This window comes from Mauremys reevesii, linkage group 21, assembly GCF_016161935.1.
Source record: "Mauremys reevesii isolate NIE-2019 linkage group 21, ASM1616193v1, whole genome shotgun sequence".
Lineage (NCBI taxonomy): Eukaryota > Metazoa > Chordata > Testudines > Geoemydidae > Mauremys > Mauremys reevesii.
The window spans coordinates 16,437,342-16,456,517 of record NC_052643.1 but is presented as its reverse complement, the minus strand read 5'-3'; the positions used below and the strand labels follow the sequence as shown (position 1 = coordinate 16,456,517).

The 19,176-nt window shown below is 47.0% G+C and overlaps 1 protein-coding gene across 3 annotated transcripts in view; it reads left to right on the top strand.

Moving 5' to 3' along the window:
- MIB2 (MIB E3 ubiquitin protein ligase 2) overlaps positions 1–19,176 on the top strand; it is a 94,380-nt gene that overhangs the window by 61,563 nt on the left and 13,641 nt on the right. For 2 of the 3 annotated variants that reach the window (XM_039509046.1, XM_039509045.1), the window contains exons 5-13: positions 2,380–2,574; positions 3,748–3,890; positions 4,823–4,930; positions 8,094–8,198; positions 8,981–9,143; positions 10,129–10,262; positions 15,094–15,242; positions 15,845–16,001; positions 17,686–17,840. In XM_039509046.1, the coding sequence (XP_039364980.1) occupies positions 2,380–2,574; positions 3,748–3,890; positions 4,823–4,930; positions 8,094–8,198; positions 8,981–9,143; positions 10,129–10,262; positions 15,094–15,242; positions 15,845–16,001; positions 17,686–17,840 (1,309 nt within the window). The remainder of the gene's footprint in view (positions 1–2,379; positions 2,575–3,747; positions 3,891–4,822; positions 4,931–8,093; positions 8,199–8,980; positions 9,144–10,128; positions 10,263–15,093; positions 15,243–15,844; positions 16,002–17,685; positions 17,841–19,176) is intronic. The other variant, XM_039509047.1, reaches the window with a different exon arrangement.

Here is a 19,176-nt window from a genome sequence, read left to right as displayed (position 1 = left end):
CTACTGGGTTAGTGCAAACTGCTTGCTCCGCAAGACGCTGGCCCTGGTCAGTGGAGGGGAATGTGGGTTGGATGCCTGTCCCTTCTGGGCTGACTTTTTGCACTGACTGGAAAAGTCTTTTGGCAGATGAAGATTATGACTAGCTGCTTTCTAGCTGGGGCTGCCTCCTAATCTTAAAGGCTCTTTCGGGCTTAACTGTGTAGGTTGCATTCTGCAGACACTGACCGCGACCGATATGAATTGCAACTACGGAATATGGACTGCCTGGCTGGTTATCCAGCTCACTGCTTAAGAATGGGGCTGTAGGTGTGAATCACATGCTGAGCTGTTTGTCTGCTATTCTTGGGGGAAGATTTTTTCAGAGGCCATGGAGGGGAGTTGGGTACTCCATTCCCATTGTAAGTTGGTAGGAGCTGGGAGTCAAATTCTTGTTTCTGTCTTGAAAATCTCCCTCTTAATCAGTGATGGAGTGGACTGGGAACATCCCCTGGGCCAACTGGTTCTCTTTTTACGTTACACAGTTGGCTCTTGTTACAGGTGTGTCATAAACGCAGAAGGTAGCACTGCTCATCCGAGGATTTCCAAGAGCCTCAGAATCGGCCCTGTGAGTTAGGAAAGTGCTACTGCGCCCATTTTAGGAAGTGGTAAACTGAGGTAGGAGATTTGCTCAAGGACACATAGTGAGGCAGTGGCAGCTCTGGGAACAGAAACGATGAGTCCGACTCTCTATCCCTTGATAGCCCACACTGCCTCTTGAGAGAGAGTGTTTCCTGTAAGCAGAGCCATGAATACTCGCCTAATCTGGGGAAGCTTGTTCATACCCTTCAGTCTCCACACCTGCAGGGAAGAGGACCCTGAAACAAAGCTTGTCATTGTTTGCTGGACTCACGAATGGTGGTAGAGAGCAAGAGAACTGACTGGGTAGGAGTTGAAAGAACTGCCATGTTTCTACCTGGCCACAGTGTGTCATTTTCGCACCATGCATTGTCTAGCTAGACAGTATTTCTACGGTTCAGGGAAAGTGGCTTTTAGAAGGACCCTCTTGTAGAGTGTTGCTTTTGCCCATCCACACTTGCAAGTGGAAAGGTTGTCCAGCATTCATAGAGCCTTATGTAATGATTCTCTCTCTCTCTCTCTCTCTGAGCCAGCAGAGACTGGGGTGTGTATTAGCTGAGTTTCCCCAGTTAAAAATAACTGTGCACTCACACAGTGCCCTTTGCAGCATGAAATGAGATTGCGAAGTTCAAGATGGAAAAACATAAAGGTGTCAGGATAATTGCAAAGTCTCTCGATTTTTTTTTCCCCCCTCTTCCTTTCCCCTGAAAGAAGGGATAGATGGTTTTGGGGCTCTGTGCTGTATGTAACCAGCATGCTGCCCGCTAGCAAAGCGCACCTTTGCGTTGGTTTTGTGGAGTCAGCCTGTGGGCTCCCAGAAAGGGCCCTGCAGAAATCCTACCCAAACCCTCACATGCAGAAATCTCACTGCCACAATCTCTCCCTCCTTCCCCCTGCCCAGCTGGTGGCTTTGTTCCCACTGTTCTGTGGTGGTATTTTATTGGAGAACTGACAAGTGCATTCATTGGTTTAGGCCCCACTTTCTCTCCCCGCCCCTCTCATTTTATTTCTTTAAAATTAAAATGCCACAGAAAATAATCTTTTTTTTTTAAATTTTTTTTTTAAAGATGAGGATAAAAACCAAAGCCCTAGTCATTTGGAATCATTTAAAAAACATCCCGTGGTGCACATTTTTTGCATAATATAGAGGTCTTGATCCCCATGTCCAGGTTAAATTCTAGTCTAGCCAATTACATTCTGCTAACATAGATCTCTCTATGGATTCAGAACTAAATACAAAACTCACTCTTAAGATGAGCATTCATGCAATAGCCCTCTTGGTCTCATCACTTTATAGAAATTTAAAAAACAACCCAACACTAACTTCCAGTCCATTCTTGTGACTACTCGTCAAGGAAGGTGCTCACATACCATGGTGATGGAGATTTAGATGTATTTTATGGTCCCTTCCTGACCTAAACTACTGAATAGGGAGAAATGTGGTCTGAATAGGGGACTGGGAGCTAGAAATGTCAAATTATTGCTGTGAAATTGACTTCCTTTGTAGACTTGAGCAGATCATAGAAGCTCTTTTTTGCCTGTTTCCTTATCCATAAAATAGAGATAATACTAGCTACTGCCCTTCACAGGGAATCAGTTAATTAACATCTCTGGAGGACCCTAGGTACGCTATGCATTATTAGTCAGTGTGGCACTGGTGTTATGTCAGACAATGAACACCTGAGTGGCAGGCGAGTATTAAGGATCTGTGGGAGTGTAAGTTAGCTGGTTCTTATTTCTCTTTTTTTTTTTTTTTAAAATCAGGTGGTGAAGGTAAAACTGGGAGAGTGGTGGATATTCGTGGCTGGGACGTGGAGACTGGCCGCAGCGTGGCCAGCGTCACGTGGTCTGACGGCACCACAAATGTTTACAGAGTCGGGCACAAGGGAAAGGTGGACCTGAAATGCATTGTGGAAGCATCTGGCGGCTTTTACTACAAAGAGCATCTCCCGAGACTAGGTACGTGGCATGTTGACTTTAGAGTATGGGACTGTCGTAACACTTGGTCATTGTCAAACATGCCTGAGCATCTCTCACTGAAGCCCATCCTGATTTGACAGAGAAGACTGAACAGCTAGATATATAAAGTTTCCATGTAACACATGCCATTTAAACAATAACGGGAGTCAAAAAACGGATTAGTCGTGTAGCCTGGTCCTCCTGTGATATGAGAGTACTTGTCTGTGGACATTTGGTTTGGATACCAAGTCCCATTGGCAGGATAGGTACGTAGAGGCCAATTAGTTGCTTGTGTCAATGTAGGAAACTCTCTGGGGAGTGTCCGTTACCTGAGCAGAGAGTTCAGCGTAATGAACACCGTGCTAATCCAAGGCTTCTCATCCTTTCAAGCTGTAACAAGGCAGCCAGTGCTCCTGTGTTTGGAGAGTCTGAGCTGCATAGTCCTGCTGGACTGGCATGCCAGGGGGACTGTGGCTTGAGGGAGGTTTTGAGAATCCAGCACCCAAATACCTGCCCTAACTGGGAAGATAGGAATGTAGCTGTGGTAACAGCTGTCGTCTAGTTCAACACCGTGCCTCAGCCTATCTCAGCTTCTAAGGCTCTAAGGAAATGAATGAAGGAATCAACACAGAGTCAGTTGTGAAGCCTCAAGGTCTCCCCTTAAAGCCCACTGAGGTGTATAATCCAGGCGTTCGGGGCCCAATCCTGCTCCCCTTGAAGTCAGTGGAAGGATAGCCACCGGCTTTGCTGGGGGTAGGATCAGGCCCACACAGTCTTCAGCCATGAGCAGCTGTCTGCCAAAGAGTAGGTGGGGGAGATGTTAATTGGTGGAAGCAGATGTGGGAGTTTGGTGTCACTAGGGGGCCAGCTTTCAAATAGATTCCTTTCCATAAGGGACCAAAATGCCTTGGCAGGAGATGCCCCCTTCTTGACTTCTAGTGTTATCCAGTTAGGACCAAATCCTGCTCACCAAAGTAATCCCATAGACTGCTGTCCCACAGTGTGCATGTCCATGCCTGCTTGAGGAAAGTGAGCAGGATTTTTGGCCTTAATGCTGTCCTATCTCCCATTTGGGGGAATCATTCATTCATTGAGATGTTAGAAAGGAGCAACAAATACAGATGCTTTACTTTCTGTGTGTGTGTGGGGGGGCGTCATTCTTCTTCTGTTCAGGAAAACCTGCTGAGCTGCAGAGGAAAGCGAGCGCAGAGAGGCACCCCTTCCAGCATGGTGACAAAGTGAAATGCCTACTGGACGTGGACATCTTACGAGAGATGCAAGAGGGGCATGGTGGCTGGAACCCTAAAATGGCTGAGGTACAGTTATTTCTGCTCACTGCTGCCCTTAGAGAAATTACTGGTTGCTTAGGCTAAGAAATGGCCAGAAACTGCGTGTGTATAACCTATTACCTTCTGTCTAACCTGCTCTTAAAAACCTCCAATGATGGACATTTTAATGATGAATGCTAAATTCATTGATTGATTAATGGAGAGAGCCATCTTTTCCCTGCCCCCACAAATCTATTCATTTGGGATTTAATATGTTGCTGAGGTTGCCGAAAATAGTAGTCATCCTTCAGTAAATTTACCATCGGACCACAGAGAAGATAATGCAGGTCTCTGAGCAATGTCACTGTCCCATCAGGCATTTGCTGTGGGGCCATAACACCTTTTGGTGAGCTCTGCTGCATAAATTAAAAGCTCTTGAAGACCTGACTGTGGGGACACTGCATCCAGGCACCTGTTACAAGACAGATTAAAGATGGCTCCATAGGGAAGGGGCAAGAATCAGCATGAAAGAGGCTGCATGCGTACACACTCTCAGTGCTAAGATCTGCTCAGTCTGAGTCCGTGAGACGCATTAAATGCAAGCCTGGTGAGAACAGATACAATTCCATTCCAGTTTAAGTCTGAAACAATACTTTGTTTGCTTAAAAAAAAAAAAAGTACGTAAATAAAAGTAGCAACCTTGAAATCAGAAGTCTGGGTGAACAATTTTTTCCTAATGAATACCATCAGATGGCAACTCAAATCATGCCTCTGCATGAGCCGGTGCTACGCAGCTCGACAAGATCTGTTGTTTAGCAAACAGCATCTTGGTTGGTAGAGCGTCTGCCCATGCTCCATGACTAGAGCTCCTCGATGCTAGGGTAATACACATTATTAATAGTTAGGCTAACCAGCGAGCTTGGCTGGTGTAAATTATCCTAACTCATCAATATTTCTTTCTCCTCTTTCCATATTTAAAGTTCATTGGCCAGACAGGGACTGTGCACAGAATCACTGACAGAGGGGATGTCAGAGTCCAGTTCAACAGCGAAACCCGCTGGACTTTCCACCCAGGAGCTCTGACTAAGGTAAGTGCTGATGTGGGAAACTGTCATTCTGCACACAGCTGTTGCTCTGCCCAATGACTGCGGCCCCCTACGATGTGACATAATTAGTCTTGGACAAGTGCCCAAGAAAACGCTGCTAGACTAGAGAGGGAGGGGATGGGCTTAATTTCTTTCCAGCCATCAAAGCTAAGGAAATCCTTGATTTCTAGCTCTATATGCTAGAGAGAATCTGCTAAGAAGAAGTTGGAGTTCAAAAGGAGGGAAAAGTGGTAATTGGAAGAATGTGATTTTTAATGCCCATCTCCTACAGAAAGATGCTAACATGGATGAGGGAGGCATAGGTAGTGTAGGGCTGGTTTCCCCTCCTTTACAGTGCGGCTCTTCGAACCACTTGCACAGATTTCTCCAACAAAAAGGTTGTGGGTAAAAGGCAAAAATAACGTAGGGTTTGTATTTACCTAAATCATTTGGACTCTGTCAATAACTAAGCTGAAAAGTTGTTGACAGACAAAATCTCGTAACAACTAATGCTTGATCCTGCTCCTAGAGGAGCTAATGGCAGCCAAATTTCTTTTGACGTCAGTGGTCGTGATCGGGCCTTTAATGGATTAAAAGCTGGAGTGCTACATGGAGAAGCTGATCTGCAAAATCTGGGTCGGGGAATTGAGTCTGAGCATGGTGGAGTGTGTTTTGTTTTCTTTTTTGAAAGGCTTAGAAGAGTTTTGGTCTGGTTTTGTTGTTGCTTGTGTCAGCATGAGTATTTCAAGCCTTGTTTGCCCATGGATGACTCTGGCAACTGGACAATTGGTGAAATAACATGGAAGAGTGAAAGCTGCGCAAATGGGGGGGAGGGAATTTTTAGTTAGACTATTTCAAGCCCTGGGTGGGGGGGGGGTGCAGTTGTTGGTTTGTAGTTAGTTTAATGTTTAACTCCAATGCCCAGTTAACGGTTCAGAGAGAGGATGTCTCTCCTCCTGGCCCTTTCAGTGTATGGTTTATTGTGAATACACCACCTCTGAGACAACCAAAAGCATCAGGGAAGACCAGTTGTGACATGCCTGATACTTGTCAGGTTAAAAAAATCAAGCAGGAAAGATATTAGCCCAATTTTTAAGAAATCCTTTGTAGCTCACCTTTAAATCCAACCTCTTCCCATGAGCCATCCATTTTCTCACCTGTAATTTCCCCCTCCCCTGTTAACCTCTTCTTGGGTTTTTGTGCGTGTGTGTTATTTGGGGCCAGTGGCTGATGGATTTAATCCTGTTGGATAACTCCCGACTCTTTGAGTGGCCCCACTGACTTCAGTGGGGCTGTTGGTCAAGGAAGGGTCTAGCCAGTGCTCGTCAGGGTAATGGGAATCTGCTCATTAGGCTGTCGATTTTGGGACCAGCAGATATTCTTTATCAACATATGTAAAGTGTAGACATATGGGACTATCTGTGTTTATTATTGATTTCTAATAATGAGATTGTAGGCCCTGATTCAGGAAGGTAATTAATGCTTTCCTGAATCAAGGTCTGAGTGAGCCGTGCAAAAAAAAATTGCCTGCTAACGTTAGTTCTTGATTCAAAACTGGCTTGCTTCTGTGGCACTGACGCGGCTTTCTGCGTTGCTTTCTCTGAGGCTCTGTGTTTTACTGGCATAGATGTCTGCCAGAAGCGAGTTTGAGTTGTGTGCCTGAGAATTCGCACTAATCACGTTTTATATTCGCATGCATGCTTGCGCTAGCGCTGCTCGTCCAATCAGGGAACAAGAGCAACACCATGTGGTTTATCTGACCAGTTGCATCTAATCAGTGACTCTGATATCTGGTATGAAATGCTTGTGTGTCCCCTGGTTTCTAGGAAAAGTCCCCCCTTGTCACCCTTCCTGGGCCATACCATTGCCTACACTGCTGTTATGGCATGACTGGCCTCTCCTTGTCCACAATTTTTCCCTGGTGTGAATGAGTCAGGACACAGCAGCTTTTACTCATGGGAAAGGGGCAGTAGCCCCTCTAAATTGCATCTCCATTCCCAGGGGTGCTGCCTGGGGGCAGTTATTTAACTCTGTGTTCGTCCCATGCAGCACTCTGCTTGTCAGGAATCCGAGGGCCCTTTGTGGGCCTGAGAAGTGGGGAGGTGGCTGAAGGCAGACAAGTCCCAGTGATCACTGTTAGGGAAGCTACTGGGGGTTTTCTTTTTAATTAGAACGAACCCCCTGCTGGACACACACAGCCCAGGAGAAGCTGATGGCCTCACCCTCCAAGGGAGGCCCTGTATGAACAGTGCAGCCACATGGGGGCTCCTGCTTCCTTGCACCTGTCTGAATGCTACGCAGGCATGTTAACCTCTCGCTCGTCTTCGGCAATTCCTTCTGGTCGTCTCCTTCAGTTGCTTCCCCACACGTTTGCTGTGCCTGTGTGTCTTGTCTAGGCTGCTGATCTTTAGCTCTTCCTGGCTTCCGGCAATAACACCTAACCCTTAGCAAGCACCCATCATCCTCAAAGCACCTGACAAACTGGAACTAACCTTTTCTTTCCTCTTGCTCTCTTGGCGTCACACGCTTTCTTGCCACGTTCTTCGGTCACTTCTGGCTTCCCTTCCCATCTCTGCCTGAACGCTCTGACAGATACAAGTCTTTTTTGTCCAACTCCTCCCGTTCTGGGGCCCTGCTTTATAAAGTGAGGTTGCCAGCCTTCCCTAAAGTGATCTGGGTCTTGGAACGTGGATGGGTTTAAACATAGCCTTGGTTATGTGGATGACGGGCATAGATGGACAAATATGCTCCCTCTCCATAGAGCAGGAGCATCTGGCAAAGGAAGGAAATGGATGATCTCTGACTTCTGGTGGAAATAGCAAACAAAGTTAATGCTAGTAACAGAGTTAACTGTATCATTGAACTCTAAGTGCTGCATCTGACATGGAAAGGGGGCAGACCTGGGAAAATCCCTGTGCAATCCCAGCTGATATTCATACGCATAAAATCATGTGAGTGGCTGCAAAAGAAAATTGTGCTGCCCTCAAACCATTTGCCCTGCCTATTCCTGCACATGGCTTTTTTTAAATAACATGACCGATGTTTTTGCAAAGGTTAGTGCTTTATGGAATTGTTTTGTTATGGGTTATCTTTTTTTCCTTTTTTTAATGCCTTGTTTTTTGTTTGTTTCATCCCCTAAAAGCATATGACTTTCTTTTTCTTTTAGCTCAACACCTTTTGGGTTGATGATGTTGTCCGTGTGATAGATGATATGGAAACAGTGAAGCGATTCCAAGCTGGTCATGGGGAGTGGACAGATGAAATGGCACCTGTGAGTGCGCTCCAGTTCCAAGACAGTCCAGTAACTTGCAATTTCTAATCCATTAAGAAAAACGTTAGCCGCTGGATATGCAAGCCTCCTTGCTCTTTAGCACCCCCTATTGGTCAGTGCATGGAGACACGTGGGCATGTTAATGGCTTTCGGAAATAATGTTGCTTAATGAGTCTGGTCCTCAGCAATGCCGCTCCACAGCTGCATTCAGAAAATGAGGGCAAAGGGTGAGTGGGGGAGGGAGGGACACCGGCCAAAGGAGATGGCTACCAGTGAGTTTAAAATGAAATTCTGCTGAAATTCTAAGCAAACAAATTTAATGTCTCCCTCCTATTTCTTCTCTAATTCTCAAGGGTGAGGGACAAATGGTTGCAAATGGAAAACTCTCCTCTGATCAGACTCATGGGGTTAAAGCGCAGAATACAGGGTGCTCCATAAGCAGCAAAATGCACAGCAGAGACCGCCAGCTTTGTCTGCCTCTTACGGTTCTGTAACCATGCTTTGTTGTTTCACTGGCTTCCTCTCCAGATGTTTGTACTGTATCTTGGAGACCCTCTTCCCCTTGTATGTGAAAAGACATCAGTTTTGTATACAACCAAATAAGAAGCTGTTGAGAACACTTGTGTATTCTTGAAGTGGGAGTTGTCATCTGTGGTGTCTCATTGAATGCTTCTCTTCACGTGCTAGGAATGCTGCCTGGGATGCATTACCTTGGTTTTGAAAAGCAGGAAATGTGTTGCTTTCCTTTTTAAAAATAAAAAAAAAATCTCTTCCCGTTGCAGACTCTAGGGCACATTGGCAAGGTGATTAAGGTGTTTGGGGATGGAGACTTGAGAGTGTCTGTCGGAGGGCAATCCTGGACCTTTAACCCAGCTTGTCTCACGGCCTACCAGAGAGATGAGGATGCAAACCTCATGACAACGGAGAACACCAAGGAATCCAAAAGTGAGAGAGCAGGGGGGGAGATGTGGTCCAGTTCTGGTCAGGGCTGAAAAATAACCACTGTATCTTCCTAGGGTAACGATAGTATTTCTCTTCACAACGTGTCAGATGTTAACTGGCGAATGGCTACATCACCCTTCTCCAAGCAGAGTCCCAAAAATCCATTTTAACCAAATCAGGGGAACACCAATGGCCTCAAGGTTAAGCCACAGGACTAGGATTTAGGACTCCTGGGTTCTTTTCCTGTCTGTTTCGTAGGCTTGCTATTTTGGCAGTGGGTAAATGGCATAACCTCATGTGCCTCAGTTTCCCAGTCCATAGCATGAGTATAATGATACTTCCCTACTTTGCAGGGGGTGGGAATGTTTTTAATTCATTAATGTTTTTATGTGCCATCAGATCCTTCCATGCAAGGTGCTGTGGGGGTACACAGAATTACTATGCCCAGCTCACGCTGGCAGCGAAACGGGGGTTTGGTGGTGGTTTCTGTTTTGCAAATCTGTTCATAAAAGTTCTGTAGCCTGGCCATATGTTTGAGAAAGGGGAAGTCTTGTTGATTTGTCTTGGAGTATAGATTGACCGTACAAGTGAAATAACAAGTGGAACACCAGGGAAGTGCAGGGAGTGGAAACCAAATCTGAAACCCCGTGGTGAGGATTTTCCTTTCTCCTGCAGATTATGAGCCTTTTATTGCCTTCCCTACAGCTGGGCATTCATGTTATTGCTTGCCCACATGTAATGACCCTTAGGGAGAGGTCTTCCGCAGGCACTGAACATGGGATCTCTGGATTTAGATGTATCAGCCTCTGTTGCTTGAGCTAAAGCACTAGGCCTGTTAGCTGGAGGGAGTAAAGTAACAAGTTCATAAAGCTCTTTATATGGACTGGTCACTATAGAGGGACAAAGGTCCATACTGGGTCCATGTGGTTACACACACAGGTGCTCATTGCCACCATGTAACCTGGGGCTGTTTCTCATCCCCACACAGGCACTTTGATCTCCATCCTAGAGAAGCTGCTGTGCCAGAAGATGGAGTTGGATCATCCAGGGCGCTTGGTCATTGAGGCAGCGCATGGCAATGCTGTTAAAGTCCAGGACCTGGTTCAAAAGTACCCAGACAAGGCAAGGCTCAGAGAAACCCTCCAAGGTTGATGTGTCTTTTGTCGTCAATGTGTAAAGCAAATGGGGGGGGCTGCTAACACCTACTGTAAGGAATTAACAGTTGGTGACTGTTTTTTTGCTTTAACTGATAGTCCTAGAGCTTGTCTCTGCTTCAAGAGGTCCTCTGCTCCCCCTGGCAGGGCTGTGGGACTCCTGCATGCAGAATTTCCCTGTGCCGTTGTAGCGCGAGAGGAAGCCTTGTCCAGTGGTTAGAGCAGGGGACTAGCTGTCGAGAGCTGAGTTGCTGTGGTATCTTAGACGCCTTTTGTGTGCCTAGATTTCTTCCCCTGCCAAACAGGAGATCCCAAAACTCACTGCTTCATAGCAGGGGGTAGGAGGCTGAATTCCCTGGTGTGTGTGAGTTGCTTTGAGATCCAATGGAGGGCGTTGAGGCATTGTCCCAGGAATTAGCCAAGATAACTGCCATGTCATAGCAGGGCACTTTCTGCCTGGGTTAGGGATGGGCAGGAAATCCCACTGATCTCGCCCGGGAAGTCTCCCTTACGCACTGAAGTACATGCAAGCTCGATCCTAACAGACCCACCAGCTTGAACACTGCCCTCTCCTTTCGTTTATCCACTCTTTAGAATTCACGTAGGCAGCCTGACCTGCCCGGTTTCTAATGGTAACTAACTCAAACAACGTGTCTTTCAGTGACAGGCCTGCTTTGCTTGAATCTTCCCAGGAGCCAGGCAGCATGGCTGGAGGTGCAGCCCCTGGCTACCTGCTATGTTCTGCTGCATTGGGACTGAGTAGGGATGTCTGGTGGGATCAGACCAGTGGAGCCAATCCCAGAATAAATTACGTGAACACAGAAACCATTCTACGGAAGCAGCATGGTCTAGTGGTTAGGGCACTGAACTGGGACTCATCATCCTTGGGTTCTATTCCCACCATCACCTTCCTCTGTGACCTTGGGCAAGTCATTTAGTTTCTCAGTACCCCCATCTCTGTCGAATGGGAATAGCGAGATCTGTTGATGAAGGGTGCTGTACAAGAGCTAACCCATATTACAATGTACCAGTTGTTTGCATTCTCAGTGCACCTGTACTAGGCACGTGTGGTGATGTGGCCCTCATCGTAATGCATTACCAATAAAGAAAAGAGTTTGCCTACAGATGCCTCTCCAGTAGAGTTGGGGTCTGATTGGCCTAGGTAGCCACCTATTCAAACACTGGCAGATTGCCCAAGATTCTAGCTATCGCCTTAACAGCTGCAGGTTTGTGCGTGAGTAAATGCATCTGTCACAAGCCAGAGAACTAGAGAGCAGAATGCCTTCGCACGGTGTCCTTGGAAGCAGCTGGGAAAGGAACATACATCCTGTGGAGGCCATGACCGTGTGGCAAGCAGGAGCAGATTGATGGGACGTTAGCAGACACCAGGATCTGTTCTGAGCTATAATGAAGCTGAGATCTAAGTTCTGACTTCATGGTTTGCTGCCAGATAATTGTTCCAGTTCATTACATGCGAAGTTAGTGGATGTGGGAGGGAAGGAATATAGCCAGGCACCGGTGTAAAAGTAATAGCCAGGCACTGGTGACAGGGTCTAATCTGAAATGGGAAAGTGCCAAGTGTCAGGATTAGGTCAGGAATAGTCCTGCTGCATCCTGACCTCAGAGAAGGATTTGTTCTTTCTACTAGACAATTATAAATAGCGAGAGGCAGGCGGATTCAAGGGCTCGCTCGGCAGGGTGAGATGAATTGCCTGCCAAGGGGCTACCAATGGGGCAGATACCAATGTTACGCCCTTTACGTAAGGGGGATGCATTGGCATCCAGTGTGTCATTACCAGTATCACTGTCCTGTCTAAGCCCATGAAGGAAACCTGCACAAACTGCTGCTTTGCATAGGGTCAGCTGCAGAAAAACTCGATGTTACTTGCCAAGCCATGAAGTCTTTGCCAGATCCCTCGCTCTTTCCCCTTAAGCCCTTCATTGATTTCATTTGTGTCCCTGCCCTCCTGTCTTGGCCTTCTACAGGATCTTTGGTCTTCAACTCCTTGATCCTTAAATCTCTCAGCAGCAGATCAGCAATGCTATTAGCCCTCCAGGCTGCCCGGTGTGTAAGTCTGAGTGACTGAGAATACTTGCTGCTTATATCATGTTTGCTCCTTCAAAGCCCAGTGCGAACATCAACTGATCTCCTGCCCCCCTGCCAGGGAGGTATTGCTGGCTACTGTAGCTTTTGGCAGATAAATTAAGAATCACCCCTGGTCCCTGTGGGATTTGGCATGAGATCTGGGATTAGACACTCAGGAGTTCCTGACATAGCATCTAGGTTTACGCTCGCACCACTGCCTTTTTGGCAGGAAGTTCCCTTTCACCATTGGGGTCTGGAATGAGTTAATATGTTAGCTGGGGCAGGAATTGCCTTTTATTTTAGCCTGGTACAGCACCCGGGGCTGTGCAGTGCCATTTAAAGTGGTGTTGGGAGGCATAGATTTGCTGCATACAGTGAAGTTCAGTGTGCCACCCCTCTTCTAAATCCTAGAACAGAGGTTCTCAATGGGGGAGCGGGGGGGCATCAGACTTTTGGGGAACACAGCAAGCCTTCTGATTCATAGATTCCAAGGATAGAAGGGATCATTGTGATTATCTAGTCTGATCTCCTGTATCTCACAAGCCGTAGAACTTCCTAAAATAATTCCTGGAGCAGAACTTTTAGAAAAACACCCATCTCGGTTTAAAAATGGTCAGTGATGGAGAATCCACACAACGCTTGGGAAATTGTTCCAGTGGTTAATTACCCTCACTGTCAAAAATTTGTCGTCTTTTCAGTCTGAATTTGTCTAGATTCAACTTCCAGCCCTTGGAGTGTGTTAGACCTTTCTCTGCTAGATTGAAGAGCCCATTGTTAAATATTTGTTATCCATGTAGATACTTACAGACTGTAATCCAATCACCCACTTAATCTTCTCTTTGCTAAAATAAATAGATTGAGCTCTTTGACCGTCACTATAAGGCCTATTTTCTAATCCTTTAATCATTCTTGTGGCTCTTCTCTGAACTCTCTCTCCAATTTTTCAATATCCGTCTTGAATTGTGGGCACCAGAACTGGTCACAGTATTCCAGTAGCAGTTACACCAGTGCTAAGTACAGAGGTAAAATAACCGCTCTGCTTCTACCTGGGATTCCCTCATTTATGTATCCCATGATCACATTTGCTCTTTTGACTTTAGCATCACATTGGGAATTCATGTTCTGTTGATTATCCACCACGACCCCCAAATCTTTTTCAGAGTCCCTGCTTCCCAGGGTAGAGTCCCTCATCCTGTAAGTCTGCCCCACATTCTTTGTTCGTAGATGTATTGGTTTACATTTAGCCGTATTAAAATGTGTTTTGTTTGCTTGTCTCCAGTGTAACCATTCCAAATCACTCTGGAGCAGCAACCTACCTTCTTCGTTATTTGCCACACTCCCAATTTTTGTCATCTGAAAACTTTTAATGATGACCAGGAAGAAAACATAAAATCATTGATAAAAATGTTAAATAGGGTAGGGCCAAGAACCGTTCCCTGTGGGACCCCATTGGAAACGCACCCACTTGATGACAATTTCCTGTTTACAATTACATTTTGAGATCTATCAGTTAGCCAGGTTTTAATCCATTTAATGTGGGCCAAGTTAATTTTATATTCTAATTCTTTAATCAAAATGTCATGCAGTGCCAAGTCAAATGCCTTACAAGAGTCCAAGTATATTACGTCAACACTATTACCTTTATCAACCAAACTCAGAGTCTTGTCAAAAAATATCAAGTTTGTTTGACAGGGTCAGTTTTCCATAAATCTATGTTGATTTGCTTTTATTATATTATCCTTATTTAATTCATATTAAGTAAGTCCCATATCAGCCCAGAATCAATGTCAAGCTGACAGGCCTATAATTACCCAGGTCATCCCGTTTACCCGTTTTAAAAATTGGCACATTAGCTTTCTTCCAATCTTCTGGAACTTCCCCAGTGCTCTAAAACGTATTGAAAATCAACATTAACGATCCAGTAAGCTCCTCAGGCAGCTCTTTTAAAACTCTTGGATGCAAGTTATCTGGACCTGCTGATTTAAAAATGTCTGACTTTAGTAGCTTCTGTTTAACATCCTCCAGATAGACTAGTGGAATGGAAAGAGTGTTGTTATATGATGAGACTATATCATCTGTCTTTTTCCCCCACAGATACAGAACAGAGCTATTTATTGAACACTTCTCTTTTGTGCGTTAACATTGATGAGTCTACCATTTCCATTTAGTAATGATTCAATACCATTATCAGGATACTTTTTGTTCCTAATATATTTAAAAAAAATAAAAAGTCGTCTCTTTGTGTCCCTTTGCTTCCTTTATCAATTTTCTGCAATTCCTAATTCCTGATTTATATTCATTACTCTCAACTTCCCCTTCCTCCCATTTATTATATATGATAGTTCGGTCGTTATGATAGAAGTGTTGGGGCCAAGCACCAGGTCGCAGTGCCACCTGCATATATTTGGCCCTGCCGTCTTAGACAGCTGCCTAGCTTGCCTATAGTTAAACAGCCCATGGGTGCTTAAAAGTGATCAGGCCAGGTGCCTGGCCTGGTGTGGGCCAGGTGCCTCCCTGCACCCCTTCAACTCCATGGCCTATGCCCAGCACAATGGGGTCAGATCCTGCTTGGAGCTTCTGGGTGCTGTGGAATACAAGTAATCATCTCTCTTTCCCATCAAGTGATACAGAGTCTCGGAGCAGGGACAGTGCCTGAGTGCACACTGAGACCTTTCCTAAACCATTATGTGCCTGGATCCTTCCATTCTTGCAGGTTGATATAAAGAATCAGGGCAGAACCGCGCTGCAAGTAGCTGCCCACCTGGGCCGGGTGGAGGTTGTGAAGATCTTACTGCAGGCTAATGCCAACATCGACCTGAAGGATGAAGAGGGGGACGCCGCTCTCCATTATGCAGCTTTCGGGTAGGAACTTTTTCTCCCTGCGTACAAGTGTAACCTTGCTGATGCTCTGTGCCAAGGGCCAGATGCTCAGCTGGTGCAAATCAGCATAGCTAGGTTTGAACCAGCACCGCAGAGAGGGGAAGAGCCTCCAACCATGGAGCTGCACTGATATACACTAGCTGAGGATGTGGCCTCAGACTCCAGGGGTTGGTTTTCACGAGGCCCCAGTCTCCACGGGAAGGTGAATTCTCGATGGTACGAACACCTTGGGAGAAAAGGGGGGTGACCGCGGTTTGGGTATGTGAAAGGAAGAGAAGGCGACTGAATTTTGAGTCCCTTTTTTGAATGGCTGCGTACAGCCTAGAGAGACAGGAGGCTGAATTCTGTTCTCTATTACCCTGGTGTAAATCCAGAGAACTCCATCGAAGTCAACAGGGGTTACTCCAGATTTATATTACGCCAACAGAGAGCAAAACCTGGTGCTCCAGTTAGGATTTATTTTTATGTGACAAGAAAAGGATGCAGGAACCAAGATATTCATGATGTTGCATGTCTAATAGTTGTAGATTCTCTCTCCGTCTACATCTTTTGATCATGGCGTCCAATCTTTTTTTTTAAACCAGAAATCAAGCTGAGGTTGTCCGTGTGCTTGTCAGTCATGGAGCCAATGCAGACCTGTTGAACAATGCCAAGTGCACAGCCTTATATGTCGCAGTCAACAAAGGATTCACGGAGATCGTGCAGATCCTTTGTGAGCACAACTGTGACGTCAACCTCCCGGTAGGTTATTTTCACACCTCGTATCACTGATGATATTTTTGCTGTTTAACTGTTTGGGGTGAAAGTCGATCCTGAAAGCTTGGCAGTGCCCGCTGGTGCTGAGCTGGTTTCTGCCTAGAACTCGCATCCACCCTGATATTCTAATTCTGGGTCCCTCCGTCCCCATGCCTCCCTCACACACTGTCTCTCTTTCTCTCTCCCCCCAGCTCTGCCAATGCCCCTTTAACTAGTGGTGCAAGTAGAATTCATTTCTTAACGGTACACTACACCAGCTAAAGGGTCGGGGGGATGGGCACATGACCTCCGCCCGGGGCCCTGCACTCTCCCCACTCTCCGTGATCCAACCTGAGCGGGTGGGAGGCTCTGTCCTCCTCCTGCTGCACCAGAGACTTCTGAGCTGCACTGCAGTGGCGAAAGGAGCAGAACGTGCAGCTCCTCCAGTGCAGCTGTACCGTCTCCAGCCCCGTCTCCAGCCCCCCCCATGCAGCTGCATCTCCTGAGTCCTGTCTGGGTTCTGTACAGCAGCCCCGCTAGAGCTGGGGCTGGGGGTGGGTGGGCTGGGGAGGTACAGCCGCGCTGGAGGAGCTGCTGGCGTGGGGTTCTGCTCCTTTTGCCGCTGCGGTTCCTGAGAGAGCCTTGAACCGCGAGGCTCTCCCAGGAACAGCAGCAGCGAAAGAAGCAGAACGTGGGGCTGCTGGGCGGCCCCACACCAGCAGCTCTTCTGGCACAGCTGTACCAGTACTGCCCCCAGCCCTGTCTTCTGGCAGGGCTGCCTACAGACCCCAGACAGGAGACGCTAGACACAGCTGCATGGAAGAGCTGGGGGCGGTACAGCCGCGCTGGGGGAGGGCGGCCCCATGTTCTCCTCCTGTGTTTTTCCGGTGTGGCATACCAGCTATAAATATCTTACTGACACGGCGGATCGGACTGGACCAACCTTCTTGCATCACTGCCTTTAACCCAGTCCAGTAGCACCTTCTGCTATTCCAGCAAGCGGTGACCCTGTTAACTGCGTTATATTTGAAGGCTCCAACAATGCTTTTCCTGTTCCTGTTATCGGGGGCTGGTGAGATTTTATTTTTCAATCTGGTATAAAGGAACTTGGGAGAGCAGCCGTGAAGTCACTGGGCCTGTCCCATTTCTAGGGCTACTGGACTGGTCTGTAACTAGCCTTTAGAGACCGATGAACTAGTTTTTCTTCTGGGGTGTGTGAAATTAGGAGATTGGCAGCCCAGAAAACCAAAGGCCTCTGTCTGTCCCCCATGGTCTAGGCTCTGGCTACACAAGCGTGCCCATCTCCCCTGTCAGTGTGCCTCAGCCTCGACTCATAAGGAGTCCTCCTAGGGGTGAAAGGAGAAACCTCCGCTCTCCAGCAGACCCATTCAGACTTTGGCTTTCCTGCTGAGGCTGTCAGCAAGGTTGCCAGCCTCAAGGCTGTCCAGTGGCAGGGGTGGCTCTTTTGGTAATGCGCATGCTTGTCTACTAGGAGCTGGGCTGAGGCCCAGCAAATTCATTTCATGTAGGCCATCGAACTGCCATCAGGTGGTGGTGACTCATGGTTGTTTGGCCTGCGCTGGATTCAAACCCGAGGCCCTGTATCCTTGTCTCAGCCAGCCCCTCGGGGATGATTTGTTGGAGGGGAGCCTCTCTGATGTCACCTGTGCTCTGCTGTGGCTCCCTGCAGGATTCGTTTGATGACACCCCCCTGCACTATGCCATCACTGCCGATTTGAAAAGCGTCATCGAGATCCTCACTGAGGTACCGAACATCGATTTCACGGTCCAGAATCGCCAAGGCTTCAACCTGCTGCACCATGCGGCACTGAAGGGCAACAAGCTGTAAGTGAAAGGGGGAGCTCTTAGCGTGTCACTCTGTTGATCAGGCTGCGGTGTGCGTTGCTGGGAAACCCATGGGATGGGTTGAGGAGATACTGGGTAATCCTAACAGGGAGCAGAGCCTGAGTCTGAGCTGTGAATTCCCTGCTCTGTTGGCGATGAATCGGACACAGTGACCCGCGGTTGGTGAAAGGGGCATGGGAGAGCAGCAGCCTCTCTACGAGGCAGGGGAAAGGGGATGGAAAAAAGCCTTTTGAGAAAGGGGTGAGGCTGAGGACATGGTAATATACAGAGCAGAAATGCCCCTCCCAGCAGAACTTGGTTCCCTGGCTGCCTTTGCTTGCGCCACCCCTTTGCCAATTCCCAGAGGAAATCCCCTCTCCTTGGGAGTGAACTAGGTGCTTCTCCATGAACAGTTTGAAGTATCTGATATTGTCCTGTTAGGGGACAGATCCTGCACTTGCAAAAGGAGGTGGACTTGGCCTCTCAGATCCTTTTCCTGTCTCTAACCCCCATGGTCCTGTATCAGTGTATTAATTTTCTGCAGAAATGGCTCCTCAGTCAGGGAGGATGAGGTTGAGATCACCACAATCATTACACCAAGGATCGGTGATTATCAGCAGTGCAAGCACAGAGCAGTGTCTTAAGCAGTCGCCTTTCTGCCCCTTGCCACCTTCTCTCCTACAATATGCCTGTGCATTTAGCTTTGCAGAGCGCCGCCGACTCGTCTTTTCAGCGGAATCAGAAATAGGTGCTTAATATTCCAAAAAGCAATTTCCTAAGCATTAGCTGAGAATAGCCCCATCCCTCTGCTCCCAGAGAGCAATGAACATTCCTAAAATCTAATCTCCTTTCAGGAGAAGTGACAGTGAAACATTTCATTCATTTGTTCATTTCTTCTCTGCTGCCTTGTGAACACTGAACAGCCTCTGTTTCTGAGCCCTGGAAGGCGACCCACATACAGATGCGATTTCTGGCAGAGGTCTGAAGCCTCTTCAAGGATTATGAGATCTGTGAAAATACAAATAGCTCGCTTTCCTGACCAACACCTGCAGATAGGCTGTACCCCTCACAAACTTCCCGGCTACATGTCTGAGACCTGTATTTAAAGCGTTGGAGAAGTCTATGGAGTGAGTGTGTGTGTCTAGTTGTGACTGCCTAGGTAAAGCTGCCACCATAAATCCATTATAACTCATGGTTCTGTGTATCTATAAAACCTGAGGCCATGTCTACACTAGAAACCTGTGCCAGTGTAATAGTGTCCGTGTGAGGGGTGGGATTCTTTACAACAGTTTTATACCACAGAGAAAATTCCTCTTTTGTCAAAACCCAGTTTTCA